Source organism: Epinephelus moara, chromosome 20 (genome assembly GCF_006386435.1).
Source record: "Epinephelus moara isolate mb chromosome 20, YSFRI_EMoa_1.0, whole genome shotgun sequence".
NCBI classification, from domain to species: Eukaryota; Metazoa; Chordata; class Actinopteri; order Perciformes; family Serranidae; genus Epinephelus; species Epinephelus moara.
Genome location: NC_065525.1, coordinates 28,416,936 through 28,438,207, shown reverse-complemented (window position 1 = coordinate 28,438,207; position 21,272 = coordinate 28,416,936). Strand labels below are relative to the sequence as shown.

Here is a 21,272-nt window from a genome sequence, read left to right as displayed (position 1 = left end):
TTCAAAATACTGTCATAATTGAAAAAATAGCAGAATATTAGTGTGCATGTAAACACACCCATTGTGTTTATAATAGTCATAATTAATAGTTGAATTGGTTGATTTGTTATATGAACAGTTCTGATATTAGGTGTCATTTAGAGAACTGTTATGATGTCACCAGGTAATGACAGGATTTTAGAAGATAAAAATACAGGAAGTGCTACCAAAAAATATATTGCAGGACACAAATGAGTAAGTAGAGTTTATTTAGTAAAGCTCCTTTAACAGAGGAAGTTTACAAAGTACTTAACAGGAATCAAATTGTTAAAAAATAAGACCATAAAACGGTAAGAGGGAACAAACAATAAATCATGAGCAACAACACATGAAAAACACACAAAATAACAAACATTACATAAGTTTTGAAACATGAAAGCATTTGATTGGACAGTCTCTAGGTCACAACATGAAGGTATTGATTTTTCCAAACATGCTAATATTGCTGTTTATTTGCTTTTTGGTCAAACACCACACATTTTTAATATTTTAGCAGTCCAGTCTATTCAAACCTTTCCATCAACCTTTTGGCATAAGGTCAGAGGTCATCAACTCTTTGAATGACCTCCTGGGTCAGTGGGGGGTGGCCTCTCCTAGAGACAGGCTGCAGCCAATCAGAGCCCAGTTCGTTGGTCCTCTGCTCTACTTTCCCAGGGCCTCATGATATTCATAACATGCTAATGACCTTAACCCTATTGATCATGGCCAAACAGCCTAACCTTTAGCCATGTGGAGCCCAGCAGTAACCTCCACCTACGCACCACAACATTTGGCAACATGAGTCGACAGATTTCACAAACAATGCAGCATCACGTCTCTGTTTGTATACAACATGTCAATAACCAGAGAGTGTAAATTTATAGATAAAGCAGGGCAGCAATACAAAACTCCTGTTTTGTTTATTTTAGGCACCCAGATCTTGCCATTTTTTCCACAATTAAAATAATTGGTGAAGGTTTTGTGAGGAAGAAGACATTTTTTGGGACCACAGAAACAAAATATCACCTTTTTTCATCTATGCCAACTGATGCATGTTTTAACTGTTGTCTGAACACAATAACACGCTCAATGTCAGTGACCTACTTAATAATCCATGAACAACAACACAAGAAAAAGTCATATAAATACATAACATTAGATGCATGTTTCTTCTGGATTATAGAATCATTAATAAAATAATATGAAAATCCAAAGTAAACACATCACGGAAAGCTATTATCCTGACCATTGGTTTTAAACCTTGAATTATAATTATAAGGCTTTGGATGATTAAATCAATAGTTAGTTGTAATCAATACATAATTACACTCCGCTGTCCTCATTTGATTGGATATTGAAGTGAGGAGGTGCATGTTTATGGCACTAATCCCTTAAAATCATTACACAGTGATTCACAGATATGGCTGAGTGTAAGAGTAAGAGTTGTGTAATGTCTTTTGGAAGGCACAACACATTTCCCTGTCTGAATGTGATGACTACATCTACCTGTGCCAGCGGAGCAGTGTTGTGCTGATACAGCATGGCCGATCTCACAGCTGGAGCCCATTGTATTGCTATTGAATGAGGGCTGGGAGACGGGAGGGTCATTGTCAAAAGGCACGGTCGCCAGATCAATATCTGAATTCATTAGGCCGCTGACTTGCAGCCATCAATATATCCTCATAATTACCAGGTTTTTTGGTGGAGGCAGATGCTGTTCAGGGTGACCTTATTACCAGTGGCCCTTTGGCAACTGATAATTCACTGTGTTCATCTTATTTTGTTGTCCTTAATATCTGATACACAGAAAAGAAGATCTCACAGGGTTCAGTTGCTGCATAGAAAATCTGTATAGGTGATTACTGATCAGTTTGTAGTTTGAAATTGACTGTATGCAGGGGTGTAGTCTATGGAGCTGACTGGGTTTGACATAAATGCATTTAAACAACATAAGTCAAGTCAATTTTATCTACAAAGCCCAAAATAGCAAATTTGTCTCAGAGGGATTTACAAACAAAATAACACACCTCCTCCCTCATCCGTAGATCTAGACCCTCCACTTGGAGCAGGAAACACTCTACTAGAAATATGTATAACAGGAAAAAAAAGGGGGAAACCTCACAAACACAGGATGAATCCCTCTTTCAGAAAATACAGACATGCAATAAATGTCTATTATACAAAGTACACAGGAAAAGCAGTGGTGAAACAACAACAAAGAGCAAACGAATGACAATAGTATAAGGAAATAAGGTGGAAACACATGAAAAGTATGGATCAGAGAAGACGTCAGGCAACTTTAAGGTGCAGTTAAGCTGTGCCAAGAAGATCTGAAAAGATAGTTCAGCTGCATTTATTCAGAAAGTTTCATTTAGATCAAGATATGTTCTATAAAAGAAACCATTATGGATTACATGCACATCATAACAACATAAGTCGTTCATACGAAGCAGTTAATGCTTATACACTGAGATGTATTAAATATTGGTAAGAAATAGGACAAATCACACGAGTAACTCAGTCATAGGGACATGGCTTGGGAAACTCAAGTCCCGTATGAACCCTGGTACAAAGTGCAGACTGGTAGCTGGAGAGGTGTCATCACACCTCCTGGGTACTGCTGAGATGCTCTTGAGCAAGGCACCTAACCCCTAACTGCTCCCTTGCTCTGACATCTCTCCACTAATGCATGTCTTATAGATCCTGTGTGTGCAGGTGTGTATGTTTTGGGCCTTTGTGTGTAATAATGAATAACAACAACAGAATGTCAACATTGAATTTCCCCAGTGAGGGATTCATGAAGTGCTTTTTTCTAAAATTTAAAGGATACCAGAGGTAGAAACTATAGATGCATAAAAGTGCAATTTCAAAGAGTTCCCCATCTCTGAGTACTTGTCAAAGTCCCTGGTCATTTGCAAGAAAACTGTTAAGAATGGGCGGTCATGGTGACAGTGATAGCGTTTGAGGATTCAGACTGTGGTGTCAGTTCTATTGGAGTCAATGGGGCGAGCACTGCAAATCACACTTTAAGCCATCATATCTTTATTATTTCAAGTTTGACTGAGAAGTCTATCCACCAGATTAAAAATCACACATTACATGATGTTGACTGATGTTTTTCATCCACATATGCGTGTTTGCTTTCCTTGTTATTGGTCTCAAAACACATCATGGCTCTGTCCAGCAGAAGCTGAGATGCAGCTGCCATGATCTGTTTGGAGACCAATAACGAGGAAAGCAAATATTTGTTTAAAAAATGTCAGTCAACATCACGTAATGTGTGGTTTTTAATCTGGTTGAAGGATTTTTCAGTCAAAGTTGAAACAACAAAGATATGATGGGTTATAGTGTGATTTGTCGTGCCCACCCTATTGACTCCAATAGAACTGACACCATAGTCTGGCTCCTTGAACGCTGTCACTGTCACTATGACCATTCCTTCTGTTATATTTACCCTGGTCATTTGTAATTATTATTATTTAAATGTGAAGATAGATCCACATTATTAGCCACCACAGACTCTGTCATACATAGGCTACAGTATGACCCTCCTGGAGGTCTTTGCTGCCAGTTTGAGCTCCAGGTAAGGATCAAACAGGGAAGAATCACCATCTTTTATCATTACATCATCCTGTAGATGCAATAAATTAAATTTCCCACTTCCTGTTTAGTGACAGTTCCTCCTGGAGGCCCCTGGGGGCCCTAGACCTCACTTTGAGTCACACTCGCTTCTGGCCTGACCTGTGCCTTGTGCGCATGCGTGAGGGGGCGGGGGATGGGGGGCCGGCACCCCTGTAGAGCGGTTGGTCCTCCGCTGCGGCCAGAAGTAATTTGGGGGATCAACGGACAGCACGCAGGAGAGCGGCGGTTCGCTTTTGGGGGGGAAAATGACAGAAAAATCCGGATAAATGGCGAAGTTTAAGATGAAAGTCAACCGGCACTGGCTGTTTTTGGTTTTGTTTCTTCCTTTATCAAGTAAGTGTCGTGTTTTTGCTCTTGTTACTAATGCTGTCGTTGTTAATGAGCTGACCTGATGTGGTCCGTTCACAGACTGTTGATGGGTTATAACGTTAACTGGCTGAATGATGTTAGCTAACACTGGTGTTCCTCTCTGAAACACATTTATAACTATTAATGTTAAAAGACAACGTTGCTTTTTGAATAATGTTGACTAAGAGGTGATAAGTAGACATGTTGTTAAACTGTATTAACGTTTATTTATATTAGTCCTGTGTTTCTCTAACGTTAACGTTACCGTTAATGTCAGTTAACGTTAACTATTGACCAGTTACGTCGGTTGGGATGCTGACGACTTTCATGTCTAATATTTATGACAGCAATGATTGAAAAACCACACGATACATCCCAAATACTGGCTTTTCATTCATATTTATTTTAATCAGGATTGCACATTAGACTTTGGTGACCATCCTTGTACAGCTGCTTTTTTACTACTCTGGTGTGGTGTTCAGGGTGGCTACAGGTCACTGACAAGACTTAAAATGTCTTAAATGTAATGTTACAACAATACAATAAGGCCTTAAAAGTCATTAAATAGTCTTAACTACTACAAACATTTTATCTAATCTCATTTAACCATGTTTTTTATCTCTTTTTCTGAAAGTGGGTGAAGCCTTTCTATGCAAAAGTCCACATTTCTAATATGTGTGATACCTGTAGACACCCTGGTCTGTCATACTAAGAAATTAATGTCAGCAACACCGCTCTTGATGCTCTTTTTTTTAACCGTTGTGTACTATAATATTACATGATATGTGTGGTCTGTCAGGCTATAGACTTATCCTTGTTTAGTTTCATATAAACATAACCACCTCTTTACTAATGTCCCCATTCTTTTCCTCTAGGTGTTTTATGTTTCAGCGAGTTGTCTTTCATCACAGAGCCCAGTGATGTTACCTTACTACCAAAGGACCCTGCTGTCTTGGACTGTCAGGCCCATGGGTTGCCTCCAGTCACCATCAAGTGGCTGAAGAATGGAGTTCGGTTGGCAGAAAGTGAGCACATACAGTTTCTGCCCAACGGCTCTTTGTACATACCAAAGATAAAGCATACCAAGGAGGATTCAGATGAAGGATTCTACCAGTGCCTCTCTCAGAACAAATATGGAGCTATCCTAAGCCAAAGATCACGTCTGACTATCGCAAGTAAGTATGGAGCTCAGAGTGAAAGGGATTCCCTGAAGCTTACATGGACTTTATTTGAGTTTTCCACTGTTGGAACCAAGATGAGGATGGGTTATACAAGTTGTTGATATCCACTTTGTGGTGTCAGCATGCAGGCCTCAGAATGGCAAGTTCATGGGTTATTAACCTGGAGATGGGAAGCAGATGTACCCCACCCCACTCTTTTTTTCCTTCACTGAGATAAAACCTCTAAAGTCTGGGTTTCCATGTCATTGGAAGTTGTTCAGACTTGGTCATGCCTGAGTTTAAAGCTGTCAGTCCAGTTATAGGATCATTTTAAGAGACAGTTAAAGCAGGATGGAGAGTCAATCTAAAAGCTCATAAATACTCCATAAACAGGCAGCCCTGAGTCTGGGTTCACTAGCACTTCCCTGTTTGGAGAAAGAGTGACAGTTGCAAACATGTGAAAGTACACAGGAAACATTGGCAAAAAGTTAGAAATTAGCCTTCTCTCTCTTCTTGTGTTAGTGGCATTGCATTGTCACTGCACACTGTGGCTCTGTGTAATTGCTGAATGGTCTGCTACACAGAGGAATCTCTGAAAGGCCATTTGCCTTTTAGCCTTTGTTTGGAGTAACCCTGACCGCCCCAGAAGAAAAGGCTAGGTTTTCAGGGCATTTGTTTGTCCACATATCAGTGGACAGGACAGCTGTGCCTATTCAATGGGCCCCGTCTACCATGGACACTTTTCACAGGTCTTAGAAGGGATATCCTGTGGCTGGTGTCATGGAAACTAGCATGACCTTCTGAAATATACTGATTTTGACAATGACACTGACTGTGAGGATAGAAAGTTTGGGGCCAGTATGCTCCAATACTCAGAAGTAAGCAATAATGAAGGCATACAACTATCCTATAGGAAGAGATTTATGCATTTAGAAATACAAACAGGAAATCTTATAGGCTGAGAGACACACCAACTCAACTCTTACTTTGTTGCTGAGATTTCTGTCAATCTGTTAAAGGGCAACAAACAAGCAAAAATCAATTTTTAGAAGATGGCCGCTTAAAACCCCCAAAAAGTCAAGTTTGGCCTTGTGTCCAGCCTTTGTCAATGAAAGGGTTAAAGGTTTTTGGTCAGCTGTAGGCGGGGAGCGGAGGATGGGCCTCCTCTGTGCTCCCCTTCTGTCCAGAGGTCCTGGGGGTCAGGGGTCACCAGGGAAAGGCTTTGTGGTGTCACAGGCCTGCTCTGGCTGGGGTGCCCTGCTGTTCTTTCTCCCAGCCCACAATCCCTTTCACTGGTTCAGTCCCTCTGTTGCCCTGTCAAGCAGAGCCCTTTTGTTGAAGAAAGGCCAGTTGGTCATGTGATCGAATGGGCCTGATATTGTAGTAAATAGTGATGATCTTTTCAAACATGTTTACATTCTGGAAGTATTTTCCCTGTTGTTCCAGGACTACTCCTAAGCACAGCACCTCTTGGGTTTACAGAGGATGTCACATATCTGACATATATTTCTCAAAATATCTGCAAAATAAGTACAAATGCGAATTAATATTACACATTTATTATTTGTGTAGCATTTGATACAGGATATAAACAACACAGCAACCACAGGACTCTATTTTGTAGACTAATGGTAACTGACTTCGATCTGGCTCCCAGTTTGGGCCAAAATTGAATGGACAGGGGGTTGAGGCAAACTTTGACCTCTGTAGGGAAACCTTTGTGCTGGTTGACCTAGACATTGATTTGTTCCTTACAACAGAGGTGACCATATTAGCGGATCAGTCTGTGCAGGCCACACCCACCATCTACATCACTGATCCTAAACAAGTGAAGACAGACTGTTATCTCCCAGTGGAGAGAAAACAGCTTATTGTTTTTAACTTCTTGGCAGGTGCTGAGGGTTTTTCATGATGCTCACCAGCTAGTCATGTGGTCCAGAGACAGAATAGTTAAGCAGTTCCAGATTTCATGATAAAACTGACCACTGGAAGATAGTTACTTGTATTTTGGCGTGGGATTTGGTTGTCATGTACTAACACTAAACTAAAACCTGGTGTCAATTAAGAGGAATAGTTCACAAACAAACCCTAAAGGATTTTTTTTCCTGGCCCTGGCTTAAGCTAACCCCATAATGCTCTTCACTTATACATGGTTACCAGTTTATTTGTGTAATATTGATGAGCTTAGGTCTTGAATTAAAGGATTGCTCTTTAATTTGGTATTCCCAAAGCTCAGGATTTAAATGTGGAGCTTCAGTGGGAGAACAGGGCATTGATTTCCTTTAACATGATATTGACTTCCTTCCTGTGAGTGAGGGGGGGAGGGAGAGAGTTATCACCTTAATGAATGAAGGTCATTGGTCATATCTTACAGAGTATTCTGGAGACAGATGCAGATTGGGGGGTTATGTGTTTGTGGTGATTATCGAAAGACCTTTTGAAAACACATAAACAGATTGTGACTCAGCAGCTTGATCACAGTTGTTAAGTCATTTTTAAAGCAAGTATATTTATACTTGAAGATAGGCAATGCAGGAAGTGTCAGCTACTGTTTGTAAACAGTATTGCCCGTGAAAGTGAAAGCCAATTGCTGGCCATTAAGCCTTGCTAATTTTGCCTTTTTTGGGCAATGTGTCTACAATTGTTGTAGCTTCCTCTTGGATGTGTGCTGCTTTCGGTGTGGCACCAGCTGTTTTTTTTTTTTTTTTTTGGAAAGTCTCGATCTTACCTGCACGTTGTACTCAAGAATGTCCTAAACATAGTGAAATAAGAATGATATTAAAAAATACAGGCAAAGGGCAGAGTCTCTGCTGAACAATATACACCACCAAAAACTTTTGGTGGGTCATAAGTGAGGATTGAGAGGGATTAATTTTGTATGAGTCTAGTACATTGTTTTTAAGGACAGTCCTGCATAGTGTACCTTTAATTAGTGTCTTCATAGCAGGGTCTAATTAGAACATGCATAACGGTAAATCACGTGTGACATGAATCTGACAAAATGGCAAATTTTGCTTATGTATTGTGTAATCCCTGACTACTGCAAGAAATAGTTTTACTTTTATATTTCAACACAGTTTTTGGTACGTTTATATTCCTGTTGGTTGCTGGCAATCATTCTGATGCAAAGTGAATTGATTGGTTTTTATCTATAACAATGCATCATTCAGTGTCATTCTTCAATTGATCCATTGATTGGACCAGCTGGTCAGTGTGGGACCTGATAGCTCATCTGCACACAAGCAAGATCATGGTGTCCTAAAAAGATCAATTCCTTTCATAGAATCAGTTAACATCAATCAAAGTCAGGGCTGTGCATGCATAATTTATAATGTTTTACCAAATATTGAAAGAAAATGCTATATTTAGTGAGTGACAAACACAAAAATAGCTAAATAAATCGATGTGAATAATCATGTCGCATATTTAATTCAGTGTCCCACGACTGAAACAAATATTCATGGATTTTATAAGAAGCTAATCATTTAGGTTTTAGTTGAACTATTCTGCTGCTGATACTTCCAACTTGATTGATGATTTATTTTTTCTACAGGTATCTCAGAGTTTGTGTTGCACCCTGTGCCTATGGTGGTGACTGAGGGCTCAGTGGCACGATTCTCCTGTGCTGTCACCTCCAGCCCTCCTGCCACCATCACCTGGGAGCTCAACCAAAGCACATTACCACTACAAACAGACAGGTACCTGCAGACACACCTTGAGTCATTTTAGACACCATCATACAGTCCCCATATATTCCTCTTGTGTTGTGAACTAGCAGTCACCAAATTCTGTTACTGTCCACATATATCCTCTAGTTTGACCCTAATGTTACCATTGTATATTTTCCAGAATCACAGTGTTGCCCAACGGAGTCCTTCAGATCCACAATGTACAATTGGAAGATGCTGGGCAGTATCGATGTGTGGCAACTAACATCGGTAGCCGTTTGAAAAGTAGAGAGGCCACTCTGACAGTTAACAAAGGTACAGAGACTGTATACCTGGACTTCAGGAATGAGCATCGATTTAATACAATATTATCATATTATATAAGGAAATGATGATTAATATTTACTTTCTCTTGTGAAGGTGTAAGCCCTAAACCCCGCCAGAGGCCCAGAATCATTGCTGGACCTCAGAATGTCACGGTTTCTCTTCAACAAACTGTGGTGCTGGAGTGTGTGGCCACAGGCAATCCCTGGCCCATCATCTCCTGGAGCCGTGCTGACAGTAAACCCATCGATGTGTACAACGCCAAAGTGCTGGGCAATGGGAACCTGGTTATCACTGATGTCAATTCTAAGCACAGTGGAGTCTACCTCTGCAGGGCCACCACTCCTGGAACCCGCAACTACACTATTGCTGCAGCTAACCTCACAGTTCAAGGTACAGTGAACTCTGAAGCAGTTATACAGCATTTGTTCTCAGATTAAATCTCCTGCCTGCTTCTTATATCTCAAATCATAACACAAAAAAATCATTTGAAGATGTGAACTAATTTTTATATTCAGAGAATGAGTCAATGCCTAATTGTTGAGAGTGTTAGCGCAAGATGCCACACAACTAGTTTTTTTGTGGGTTAATAAATGGTAGGCAATGGACTGTTCTCATCACTTTCCCTTTACGCCTCCGTTTCAGTGCCTCCATCCATCGTTGAGAGGCCCGAGAGTCAGACCCGTCCAAGAGCAGGCACTGCCCGCTTTATGTGCCAAGCAGAGGGAGTGCCCCCGCCACGCATCAGCTGGCTTAAGAATGGGGAAGAGGTTCACTTAAATGGGAGGATTAAGATGTACAACAGGTATTGCAATTAAACATTAATACGCACTGTAAAACTGCCTTCATCAAAAAAAATTGAATGTCCTGAGGTTACTTTTTTATGGTTAGTAGTACTGATTGTTAATATTTTGTTTATTGTTTCACAGTAAATTGGTGATAACCCAGATCATCCCTGAAGATGATGCCATCTATCAGTGCATGGCAGAGAGTGAACAAGGCTCTGTGCTGTCCTTGGCTCGCCTCATTGTTGTCATGTCCGAGGACAGGCCCAGTGCACCAAGAAATATCCATGCTGAGACCATCTCAAGCTCTGCTATCTTACTGGCCTGGGAGAGACCTCTCTACAATGCTGACAAAGTCATCGCCTACTCCATCCATTACATGAAGGCTGAAGGTAAGACCAACAGGAAGAACCAGATCATTCTATCTCAGGTTTTTCATTTGAGCTGTTGTGAACTGGGAGGAATGAAGGTGTGAGGAAAAGCAAGATGACGGTCCTCCACAATAAGCTGTCTCACTCTCTCACATGTGATCAACTTTCCTTGGTGAAGGCCATCTGTTGTTGCTGCACGGAGCAGAGGTCAAGGAGGACTGAGAATGGCAACTTCACTGAAATAACAACAGGCTTAGCCAGCCCATTGTCCACTCCCCAGCTCATTCTGCTCGCAGTTAAAGGGACAGGGTATCTTTTTTAAAGACTCAGTCTTGCAAACCAGTAGCGTGAGGAGATATTTAGCTTTAGCCATTAGACTGACAGTTCAGTAACTCCAGTCTGTCTTTGTAAACACATTTTTAGATGTTTAAGTGGGTTTGCTTTAAGAGGCCTGGAGGCAGTTACGTGACTGCGCTTTGCATTACATGTGTTTATAGAAAAGATGAGTGACATTCAGAAGCTGCCGGTGTCAAGCCTTTCAAAACACTGACTGTTTACATGGTACATGCCTGACAACCTTTCATAGAAGTCTTTTCTTTTTCGTACACTTTTAACCTATTCCCTAATCTCCTTTCTGATCTGTTGCATGTCAGGTCTGAACAACGAAGAATACCAAGTTGTTATTGGCAACGACACGACCAGTTATATCATCGATGACCTTGAGCCAGCTCGAAACTACAGCTTTTACATTGTGGCTTATATGCCAATGGGAGCCAGTCGTATGTCAGACCAAGTCAGTCAACATACCCTGGAGGATGGTAAGCACAGAGCATTGAGACTCCCAGCATTCCTTCCAATAAATCACTCTGGTAGTTAAGCTAACATGCATGCAAGTGATGTGTGTTCAGAGCACATTTTGAGTGGAAATAAGGGGGATGGGTATTCTGTTTTCAGCACCATTTTCTACTCACCAACAGCAAACTGTGTGAATAAGAGATAGAATTATGAGTTAAGATTTTTTGCCATTAATTCTGTCTTCTGAAGAAATCCATCACTGAATCAGTGACAAGTATATATGTTATATCTATGTCTTTCCGCAGTGCCTTTGCGCACCCCAGAGCTAACTCTGACCAGCCAGAGCTCCACGGATATTCAGGTGACTTGGCAGCAGCTGCCCGCGAAGTTGAGCCGTGGCCGGTTGTCTGCATACAGGTTATCCTATCGCACAGCTGCAGACAGCTCTGTCACCTCTTTGGAGTTACCTCAAAACAGCACTGAATACCTGCTGGAGGGCCTGCAGCCTGACACCATCTACCTGCTCCGCATGGCTGCAGCCACGCGTGTGGGCTGGTGTGAGCCTTCTGCATGGACCTCGCACCGTACACCTAAGATCTCCAGCAGCAAAGGTAAACCTGTTACAACATTTTGAGAGCTGGTGATGTAAAGCTGTATCTTATTCTTGTCAATGCAGTCTCATCACATGCTTGTGTAGAGCAGCAGTTCACTTATTTTTAGCATTTGTAACTTTTAAGGCATGAATTGAATTTATCCTCAGGGTCAAATCAGGCATCCTCAGTAGGGTGAGGAGAAAACAACAAGTTCAAGCTATAGAGAGAATCACGTGGTGCCAGACTTGTTACTCGCTCTACGTTTGCTTTTGTTACCTCGCTGTTTTGCTGCTCTCAGAATGCCGGGAGGATCACTAGAGCTCATGCAGAGTGGCCGGCTTATGACTAGAGTTTGCTCTTGTAGCATTGTCCCACAGTCTTTGTGTTGGTTACCCAGGAACCTTTGCCCTTCGCTGTCAGTGATGTTAGAGTGGCCTCAGTCACGGGTCATAAAGAGAGGGCCTCAGGCGTCTATGTGGGGGGAAAGAATAGCCTCTTTTCATGGCCTGGTGTGTTGCGGGAGGCTGTTTGTCCACTGAAGCTGGATTTCTTGTTACCAAAAGTTTGGTTGTATACTTAGGTGATGTACTTGTATGTCTTTTTTTATTTGAGAAAAGGTCCAGAACATGAATACTAGTATATGAACAGTCTTGATGTTGTGTATATTGATGCATTTTCTGACAACATGCAGGTTGAATTATAACTCTGTCACATCCAAACCATTGTGTTAATGGGATGATCTGCCATCCATTCAACCTTTCTCTATACCCAGTGTCCTGTTGTCTTTTTGTTTAGTCTTCCTTTGTGCTTAGCAAAATTTTGAATATGACTGTGTATTGATCCTATGTCTGCTGCCTCTGCCCCATAGTGCCTTCAGCCCCTGCTCTTCAACTTGAGCCACTTAACTGCACCTCCATTGTGGCTCGCTGGCAAACTTCCCCACAATCTGTGGCCGTCCTGGGTTACCGGCTGTGTTACCATGAGGAAGGGCAACCAGAACAGCCCACCATCCAGCTGCAGGCTCAAAACTATACCTACACCATCAGTGGCCTTGGTGAGTGATGCGCTCTTGTTGTCATAGCTGTCTAGTTGTGGATGAAAATGATGTAACATGTATATTTGACTGTGTTGGTCCATTTCTACCATCTAGACCTGTAAAATTGGTGCAGAGACAACAGAGAGTGACCGATGGCTCACTCAAAAGGGTCCCAATTTAATTCAGTGGGCAGTTGGAAGCTACATTTGCATTTCCACCCTCTGTCCTGATCAATATGGGCTGACCCCTCTTGCCTAACCAGTAGCCCTCTCCAGTCTGGCTGCAGTATTGTGTGGGAGCAGGCTTCCAGGGTTAGAGGTCAGGATCCAGATGTCCCTCCCACCACCGTTTCCCATCCCGTGGCTTGCATAATTACCCCTGGCCATTGTGTTTTTTCCAGAGCCAGACCTGCCCTGTAAGACCCTGGCCACTACCCCCTTTAGCTGGACACTGAAACACACAAACAGAGACCCCTGGGATTGGCCAAAGCCACTGACCTCTAGCCGTGAGACAGCGGTCTTGGATTAGGACCCTGCCCCCACTGGTCATCTGTGCTGTCCATGTAAATAAGACACAACAATCTATATGCAATATGAACCAGGACCATACTAATGAAAACTGTTAATATCATTTTGTCTGATGTCAGTCTTCAAGCATGGTCTGGTTCCTACAGTTCATACCCAAAAAGTTGAAATAGCATTGAGTAGATATTTGTAACTGTTTTTTTTTGTTTTTTTTTAAATGTTTTTTTGTGGTAATAACATGCTTGATATGTAAAAACCCTTCAGTATGATTCTACACTGATAATCACACAAGCTGCCGTCATTGGTTCTATAATCCATAACATCACTGATCTCAGTATAAGTTCTGTTTTGGAGCCATGTTTGTGTCTGCGTCGCTCCAAGTTTAAGGCTATAACACAAGGCCAGTATGAAGAACGTCAAAGGGGAAACAAAAGGGGCCCAGCTCCTCTCTCACAGCCCTGTGCCCAGATTCCTTCTGTTCTATCTTGGCCTGACCCGGTGACCCCAGTCAAACCCCCCCCAGTCCCATGGGCCTAGGATCTCAGCAGCTGAAGGCTGCCCCTGTCCCAGCCCCCACAGCAGGCCTGGACACACCGCCCTCACTGGTCAATACCCATAGGCTGACCTTTAACACTGGAGGCATAAAACAAATCTTAACACTCCCTAAAAACGTCCTGATTTAGGAGCTAATGCAATGGTGGCTTTTCAAGTTAAGATTTTGTATTTTAACTCAAGTTAAAACACATTTTTTTTAATTGCATAATCTCAAAGGAAAGCTTCCCAGACCTCAATGATCTGTCTGATGTTGTTTAGCCAGTACTTGATACATCCGTGTATGTCCCATAATTATTTTATTTTTTAGTTTAACCTCATCTCACCTCTGTTGTGCCTCTCAAACTTTGTGATTTCTTCATGTTGTGTTTTACAGCTCAACATACTGGGTTACATAGTTATAAAAGGCTTTCAAAAGGGAGAGACAGTATCATCTGTGTTAATTTTCATGAGGCTTATTGATTATGTCACCATATTTACTGAGCCTTGGGGCTGGTTGATCTTTCTCATGCTCCTTACACATGACAACACATGATAAATGAGAGGTTGGGGTGACTCTGGAGACCATGCATTGTCCATGCACGGTGAACTGGCCAGTTATGACCTACAAACGTCTCCTCCTGCAGCTAATTGTCAAAGTGGCTGCTTTTTTTAAATAGATGGTGCTGCTCTATTTGTTAACCATCACTTCTGGTATTTTAATGATCTTTCAGGGCCTGATATTATTAACCAAATGTTTGCTCCCTGTTGGGGGGTATTCATTTGAAAAAAGCTGCTCTATGCAATTAATGTAATGTCAGTTTGGCCAACCTTCCATTTTAGTCTTACTGTAGCAACATGGGTAGAAATGGCTGAAAATTGATTGTTTGTGTTCCAGATCCAAGAAGGAAGTATCATGTCAAGATTCTGGCTATGAGTCAAGCTGGAGAGGGCTATCAGACAGACCAAACTATTAGTACTCCAGGATGTGTGTGTAAGTACATTTCTCCTTTGTTTATTTCAAAAGTCTTATAATTTAAAATGAAATACAATTTAGGAATGTGACAAAAATATGCATTTTGTTTGCATCATTCAGCGGCTAGAGACCAACTGGCAGCAGCCCCTCCGTCTCCAGATCACGTGACTGTGTTGGCCAACAATTCATCTGCAGTGTCCCTGCGCTGGGGCCGACCTGCTTTCCCCTCTGGAAAGGCTGTTAGCTATACAGTCCGCTGTACACCTGTGGGCACCCACAACGCCTCTGCTATTCGCTACCTACAAACGTAAGCTTGAAGTTATTTTACACTGCATGTTTGAGAATAATGTGTGGAGATGACCCTTGTAATTTTTATCATTGGCTGTTTGATATAGGAATTTTAAACTACCCTGCAGTTGCATATATATTACACAGTAAGTAGCTGATTCAATGCCAAATGACCATAATGTGTGAATGTTGTGTGTCCACAGCACCAAACAAAGCGTGATGGTTCAGAATTTGCTTCCAAACACTCGCTATGAGTTTGTCGTGCGTCTGCATGTGGACCAGATGTCGAGTACCTGGAGTTCTGTTGTTTACCATATGACTCCGCCAGCAGGTAATAAATTGAACATTACTGTAACAACATTTTGTCATGACTACGTTGCTGTTTGTGTACCCCGCCATCTCCTCTGCCATGCAAACTCAAATCGGATACTTGCATATCCCAGCTCAATAAGTTTCTCAGCCAATGTTGTTTATCATGAATGTCATTTTTCTATGTGCAGCACCCAGCCAGCCACCTGCTGGAGTGCGAGTAACTCTGATCGAGGATGACACTGCTCTGGTGTCGTGGAGGGAGCCCACAGAGCCCAATGTAGTGGTTACACGCTACACCATCATGTACGCTTCACAGAAAGCCTGGATGGCAGGACGTTGGCAGATACTGCAGAGGGAGGGTGAGTAGTGCACTGGATCATGTTATCTGTAAAGTCAGTGATGCAGATGAACCCACTGTCACCACAAGTTGTAGTGGGTTGTGTAGCACCTGAACGCTCCAGCTTCAGATGTTCGCGTCATAGGGAGCTGTAAAAAAATGATACATGCTGTAAACAGTTATTCATGCAGCATTATGAGCACCAGTATCACTTCTCTATGTGTCTAATCCTTGCTGTGTGTTTCCTCTTTTGTTTATAGGGAGCCACACAATGGCCCTGCTGGAGAAGCTGGAGGCAGGAAATGTCTACCTAGTGAAAATCTCTGCCTCCAACCAGGTCGGTGACGGGCCTTTCTCTGACATTGTGGAGCTGGTACTGAGGCGTGGAAGCAGCCACCGCAGCAAGAACCCCAGACACTCTGACAGCTTCCAGGATGCAACAGGTAAATATCATGAAACACCAGACCAAACATTGGCATTAAAGGGGAACACTATCTAAATCAAGAATTCCAGTACTTTAATTCCATGGCAGAGGAAAGTTCAATCAGTATTTGTGGGCATGAGCTTCTTTCTCTTAAAGCCAGATACCAGAGAAGTGAGTCTTAAACACGTGATGTCATAGGGTCTAAAGTCTGGTGCTGCTCTGTAGACGATGAGTTGAGAAAGACACGAAGAGCACCCAGAGAAATGTTCTGAGTATATGGCTACATTTTCTGTTTCAGAAGCGAGTGCTGGGTGCTCTCAGTGTCATCTAATTTATAATATCTTTCTCAATTCATTGTCTTGGCTTGAAATCAAATGGTTTCAGGCTGGACTGTAAAATTGGGGTTGAGATGCTACTTAGGCTCAGTTTGAGTCCAGCTTTATAATAGCTATGTAACTTTTGTTTACAGACGTGCATTTTGACAGTGAGGTGGTACACTTTGACAGGAGTGTGGATTTGTAATCATGAGTAAAAATGGTCTATGAACAAAGTTCCTCTCTAGTAGGAAATAAACCACCAGGAGTTGTAGGTCAGCAACACTTTGTAGCCCTATTAATTAATAACCCAACAGTGGTTCAGCATAGAGTGCTGCAGGGATGACCTTTTTTATGTAGGCTAACCCAGAAGTAAAGTCGCTCTGTTTTCATTTTTCATTAGATTTAGGATTATTACAGAAAATCAGATCTGTGGCAAACAAAAGTTTATGTAACTCACACATTTTGTTCATCAAGATAAAGTTAACTAATGCACACCACTTTTATGATTCTTTGAGTGTACATGCAGTCGCCAGGAGTAAAAACACTGAGGTTTTGCTATAAACAAACGACACCATAGTCACAAGACTTCACATCATCACCACAAGACTGTACAGTCATGATGGACTGCCACGTGTTAGCTAACGGCTTTGTTGAGACATGTAAAAGCTTCAAAATTCACCATTTACTGACGTATTTTATGGTGTAGAACAAAATGTGATAAAAAATAGTTTACACACAAAAAAAAACTTATATAAAAGCTAAAGTATTAACCTCTGCTTTCCTTCAGCGTTATCTCTCCTCTGTATATTAATTTAACATCATTTTCTCTTGATAATTGTAACTAATAATTATTTCCCATCTTAAACACTGTTATTTATCTTCCAGTGTTCTCTGACGGTCTCTACCACATAGACCAGAGGTCCATGACGGGGATCATTGTTGGCGTGAGCATCGCCTTGTCCTGTATTGTTATGTGTGCCTTAATCCTCATCAGTAAAGGCAGACCAAGGTACTGATTATAATCATTTGCAATAATTAAAAAAACCTGTTAACATTTATATTATAAAACAGAAACAGTGAGTTTCTCCTGACATTTCTTGACATTGTTATCTTTGTATGACCAATAGAAAATCCTCCAGTCACAAAGTCATTGCTGTGGGAGCTGCTGACGGGCCACATGCTGGTTTGTCAGGTGAACACCGTAGAGAAAATGCAGAGGCCCTTATTCCCATGATCAATCACCACTTTATTGACTCCAAGGTGAGACAAACAAAACAGAGTGAATGATCTTCTGATGATGCTTCGTCTGGTTTCAGAAATACTGTTTGATGTTAATTAATAACATCTGTATTTCTCATATATTTTGTATTTGTTCCAGGGTGGATCCAATATGATCATTAATGGCACCGGTCCAGTCAGCAGCAAGCAAAGCAAGAAGTGGCTGCTCTTCAAGAGGGAGATCAAGAATCAAGCTGAAAGTGATGTAAGTGATGCAGCCGTCAGCTTTATTGTCAGGCAGATATCTATTTTGTGTTAATGTCATGTTGTCTTCTCTGTCTCATTAGGCTGAGCACAGAGCCAGCTTGTATGAAACTGGCAAAACTGTTTTGAGGTATGAGGAGCATTTAGGTTCAGCGCCCCTGCCACCTTCGTCCCGGGAGATCATCTACGGACCTTATCACTCGGAGAGCTCTCAAACAAGTGAGGGCAGCCAGGAGACGGGAGACTCCGGACACTACTCCAACGAGGAGAGCAACGAAGAGATGAGCAACCCTTCGACCAGCCAGAGCTCCAGACCTGAATCTTTTGGGCCAGATGATGATACCGCTGAGCTGAAGATGTCTTTCAAAGTGGAAAACGAGAAGATGTTGAACCTTCCCCTCCATCACTCCGCCCCTGATGCCACCCGGCTCTGCCGCGCCTCAGAGGGCCCTCACCCCGCCCTGCACACGTCCCAAGCAGTCGGCTCCTGACACCACCCGGCCTAGACCTGCTCTCCAGCAGCCGAAGCTACGCCACTTCTACCTCGTTTGCTTCCTGAGTTGAGCCCCTGGGTTATTTCCTGAGGCACATGGGATCAGGAAGTCAGCTGCTGCGAAGGACGAAATGTGCTTCTGCTTCGGATCTACCTCAGGATTTTGTATGAATGTTTGTTATAACATTTTATTTCCATTTTTTTTAACCTTCTACCTGTTTGTCCGTGTTTGGCGTTGTCTGTCCTAAACCAAAGCTCACCCATGATGAATGTTAAAAAGAATGTCAGAAATGTACTGTGATACATTTTCATTATATTTAATTCCTTTCCACTGGAGCAGAGGGTGTAGTCGGGCCCTTGTGACTGTTTATCTACCTCCATGTTCTGTTCTCGTGTATACATTACTACCTCCTTTTTTCGCCACATATTGTGCAGTATTATCTCAGACTCAGGGGACAAGGCGGACACATTTCATCGCCATGTCTTGTTACCTCTGTCGGGGGTGTTATTATTTAGAGGTCCTCATTTTTTAAATTCTCTAAACTATTATTTTCACGGTTGAAAGAGCTTTTGTTTCACATTATTTGTCTGTGAATGATGTAAGTTGTGAAAATAACAAGTGCATTAGATATTGTCGAACTACTTGAGCTTTATCACACAATATGGTTCGGCATTTTCAGTGCACTGACCTCAAAGCTTTAACATGGCCTTAATATCAAAAGGGCTTTGCTTACTAAAGAAGATGAGATCCAAAGACGGGAAAAAAATTGTACCCAAAGAGTTTTTGATAATACAATAGATATTCTAAGGCAACCAAAAAATATAGAGGATATACCTTAAGGGTGCGTTTGCCAAAATATTGTCCTTGCCAATGATGTAAATTTCCTTTAGAACGGTGGTTTGAATGCTTTTCGCAGTGTAAATTTTCTTGATGCTTTATTCTGGTGAAAGCTTTAGCACAAGTCTCCCCCGGCTTGTGTTCCATTTGCCTTCTAGACCATTGCTAAGACGCAGCGGTGATGCCGATGCTATTATCCAAAGAGTTGTCTCCTTCCTCAGATGGGTATATGGCTTTTCATTCAGTTGATCCTTGGTACTATGAGGTGGAAATATGTGACACACAACCAAAGATCCAGTTTGTGCTGCCAGTGACAGATGATGGTGTTTATACTTTGTCAAGAGAATCATCTGTTACCGCTCACCATTAATGCTGTACGAGGGAGAATTCTCTTTCTCTCTCCGTAATATTTCCTGTCCAGGTGTGACAATGAAGGATTCTGACTATCAAAATGGAAACCCAATGTGTGAAGAGCAACATAATCAATTTTTATATCTTTGTAATACAAATAATCCTAACCAAAGAAATTTGAAGTCTCTGTTATTTAGTGATTTTCTTTGGTTTTCATTTACATTATTTGCATTTAAATGTGATATAATTTCCGATGGTTTTAACTGCTAGAAAGGCTTTTTTTTTTTACTTTTTTTTTTTTCAAAGCTTGAGATATCGAACTGTTCTGCTGTCCTTTTATCACCATGAAATTTTACCTGAACGATACTTACGTAGGTTACATTGGAAATTTTTAATTTAGATTGTCTTTTAAGCATGATGTCGTAAACAAAAACATTTCCCAATTTTAATGTGACATTTTACTAAATTAATAAGGCTGGTTTCAAGTTCACTGTCTGTCTGTGTAATACATTTATATGAAAGGTTCATTTGAAAGCCACAGATAATTTTGCTGACTTAACTCAGGTGCCAAATGTAGATTTAGAGTGTAGACTTGAATGTTAATATTTAAGTTATGTTTTTTTTATATTTCTGCTTTTGAATACCAAAATACATCTTTTAATCCAAAGTGAGCAACAGAGCAAATTATTTTAAGTGTTGAAATGTTGCAACAGACTTTTTTGATACTCTCAAGATGATCACGAATACTAGATAATAAAATTGTTCTTGGAAAAATACATTGTGTCGCATGTTGTCTCCTTGGGTTTGTGTGTGTGTGTGTGTGTGTGTGTGTGTGTGTGTGTGTGTGTGTGTGTGTGTGTTTGTGAGCCTTTGAATTTTTGTTGCAAAGATAAGATGATAAAGAATATTTTATTATTTTATAATATACAGTTACATACTACATGTACAGCTTGTTAGGAACACTAGAACAGGCTCTGAGAACAGGACAAACAATGAAACTGTTTGAAACATGCTCAACACTGTGTAAATATTTCCTCTGAGGGTCTCCTCACACTTAAGCCTTTTCACAGTGAAGAAAATTCCCCTGTGTAAATATGTAGAGCTACATTTGACTCCATGATCAGTATTAAGTCACATGTGAAGAGAAAACATAACATCATGACCAGCTGTGTGAGAAACAAATAATATAGGGACAGAAAAACAATAAATAAGACATTATCATACATAATCGTAAATAGAATTGGTAAATGTTTTAAAAAGTAGAAATTGTAAAATAAAACCTGGTCAGAAAGGTTTCACCCCTGTATGACTGGCTGAAAGGTGAAGTGGCAGGGATTTGTAAAAAAAAAAAAAAAAAAAATGATACATGTATAAATAGAAATCTATATTGAAATAAATAAATTAAACTGTAAATCAACATCTAAAAATCACAAGCTGTAATAGTAATGAATTAAGTGATTGATTTCTTTCACAATGTATTAGTTAATTTACATATTTACTCTATTTATTTATATGATTATTTATTTTATCATGTCTTATTTGTTTCTATATTTAAATTGAACACTTTGGGCCTCCATAGAAGAAGTATGGATGTGTAATTTTGGACAGTGTGATGTTATAATGCTTGTGGCATTATGTGAGAGCTCAAGCTAATTTAAG

General features: G+C 41.0%; 1 protein-coding gene across 1 annotated transcript; it reads left to right on the top strand.

Moving 5' to 3' along the window:
• The first annotated feature begins 3,841 nt into the window (after positions 1–3,841).
• On the top strand, positions 3,842–20,378 carry prtgb (protogenin homolog b (Gallus gallus)). The gene is made up of 19 exons (XM_050074313.1): positions 3,842–3,993; positions 4,884–5,183; positions 8,722–8,866; positions 9,018–9,151; positions 9,257–9,553; positions 9,806–9,965; positions 10,090–10,337; positions 10,970–11,134; positions 11,417–11,722; positions 12,573–12,758; positions 14,694–14,789; positions 14,892–15,078; positions 15,263–15,390; positions 15,560–15,730; positions 15,969–16,151; positions 17,335–17,458; positions 17,577–17,709; positions 17,828–17,932; positions 18,015–20,378. Exons 1-19 carry the CDS (start codon positions 3,927–3,929, stop codon positions 18,420–18,422), a joined length of 3,543 nt encoding a protein of 1,180 aa, XP_049930270.1. The 5' UTR covers positions 3,842–3,926; the 3' UTR covers positions 18,423–20,378.
• The last annotated feature ends 894 nt before the right edge of the window (positions 20,379–21,272 follow it).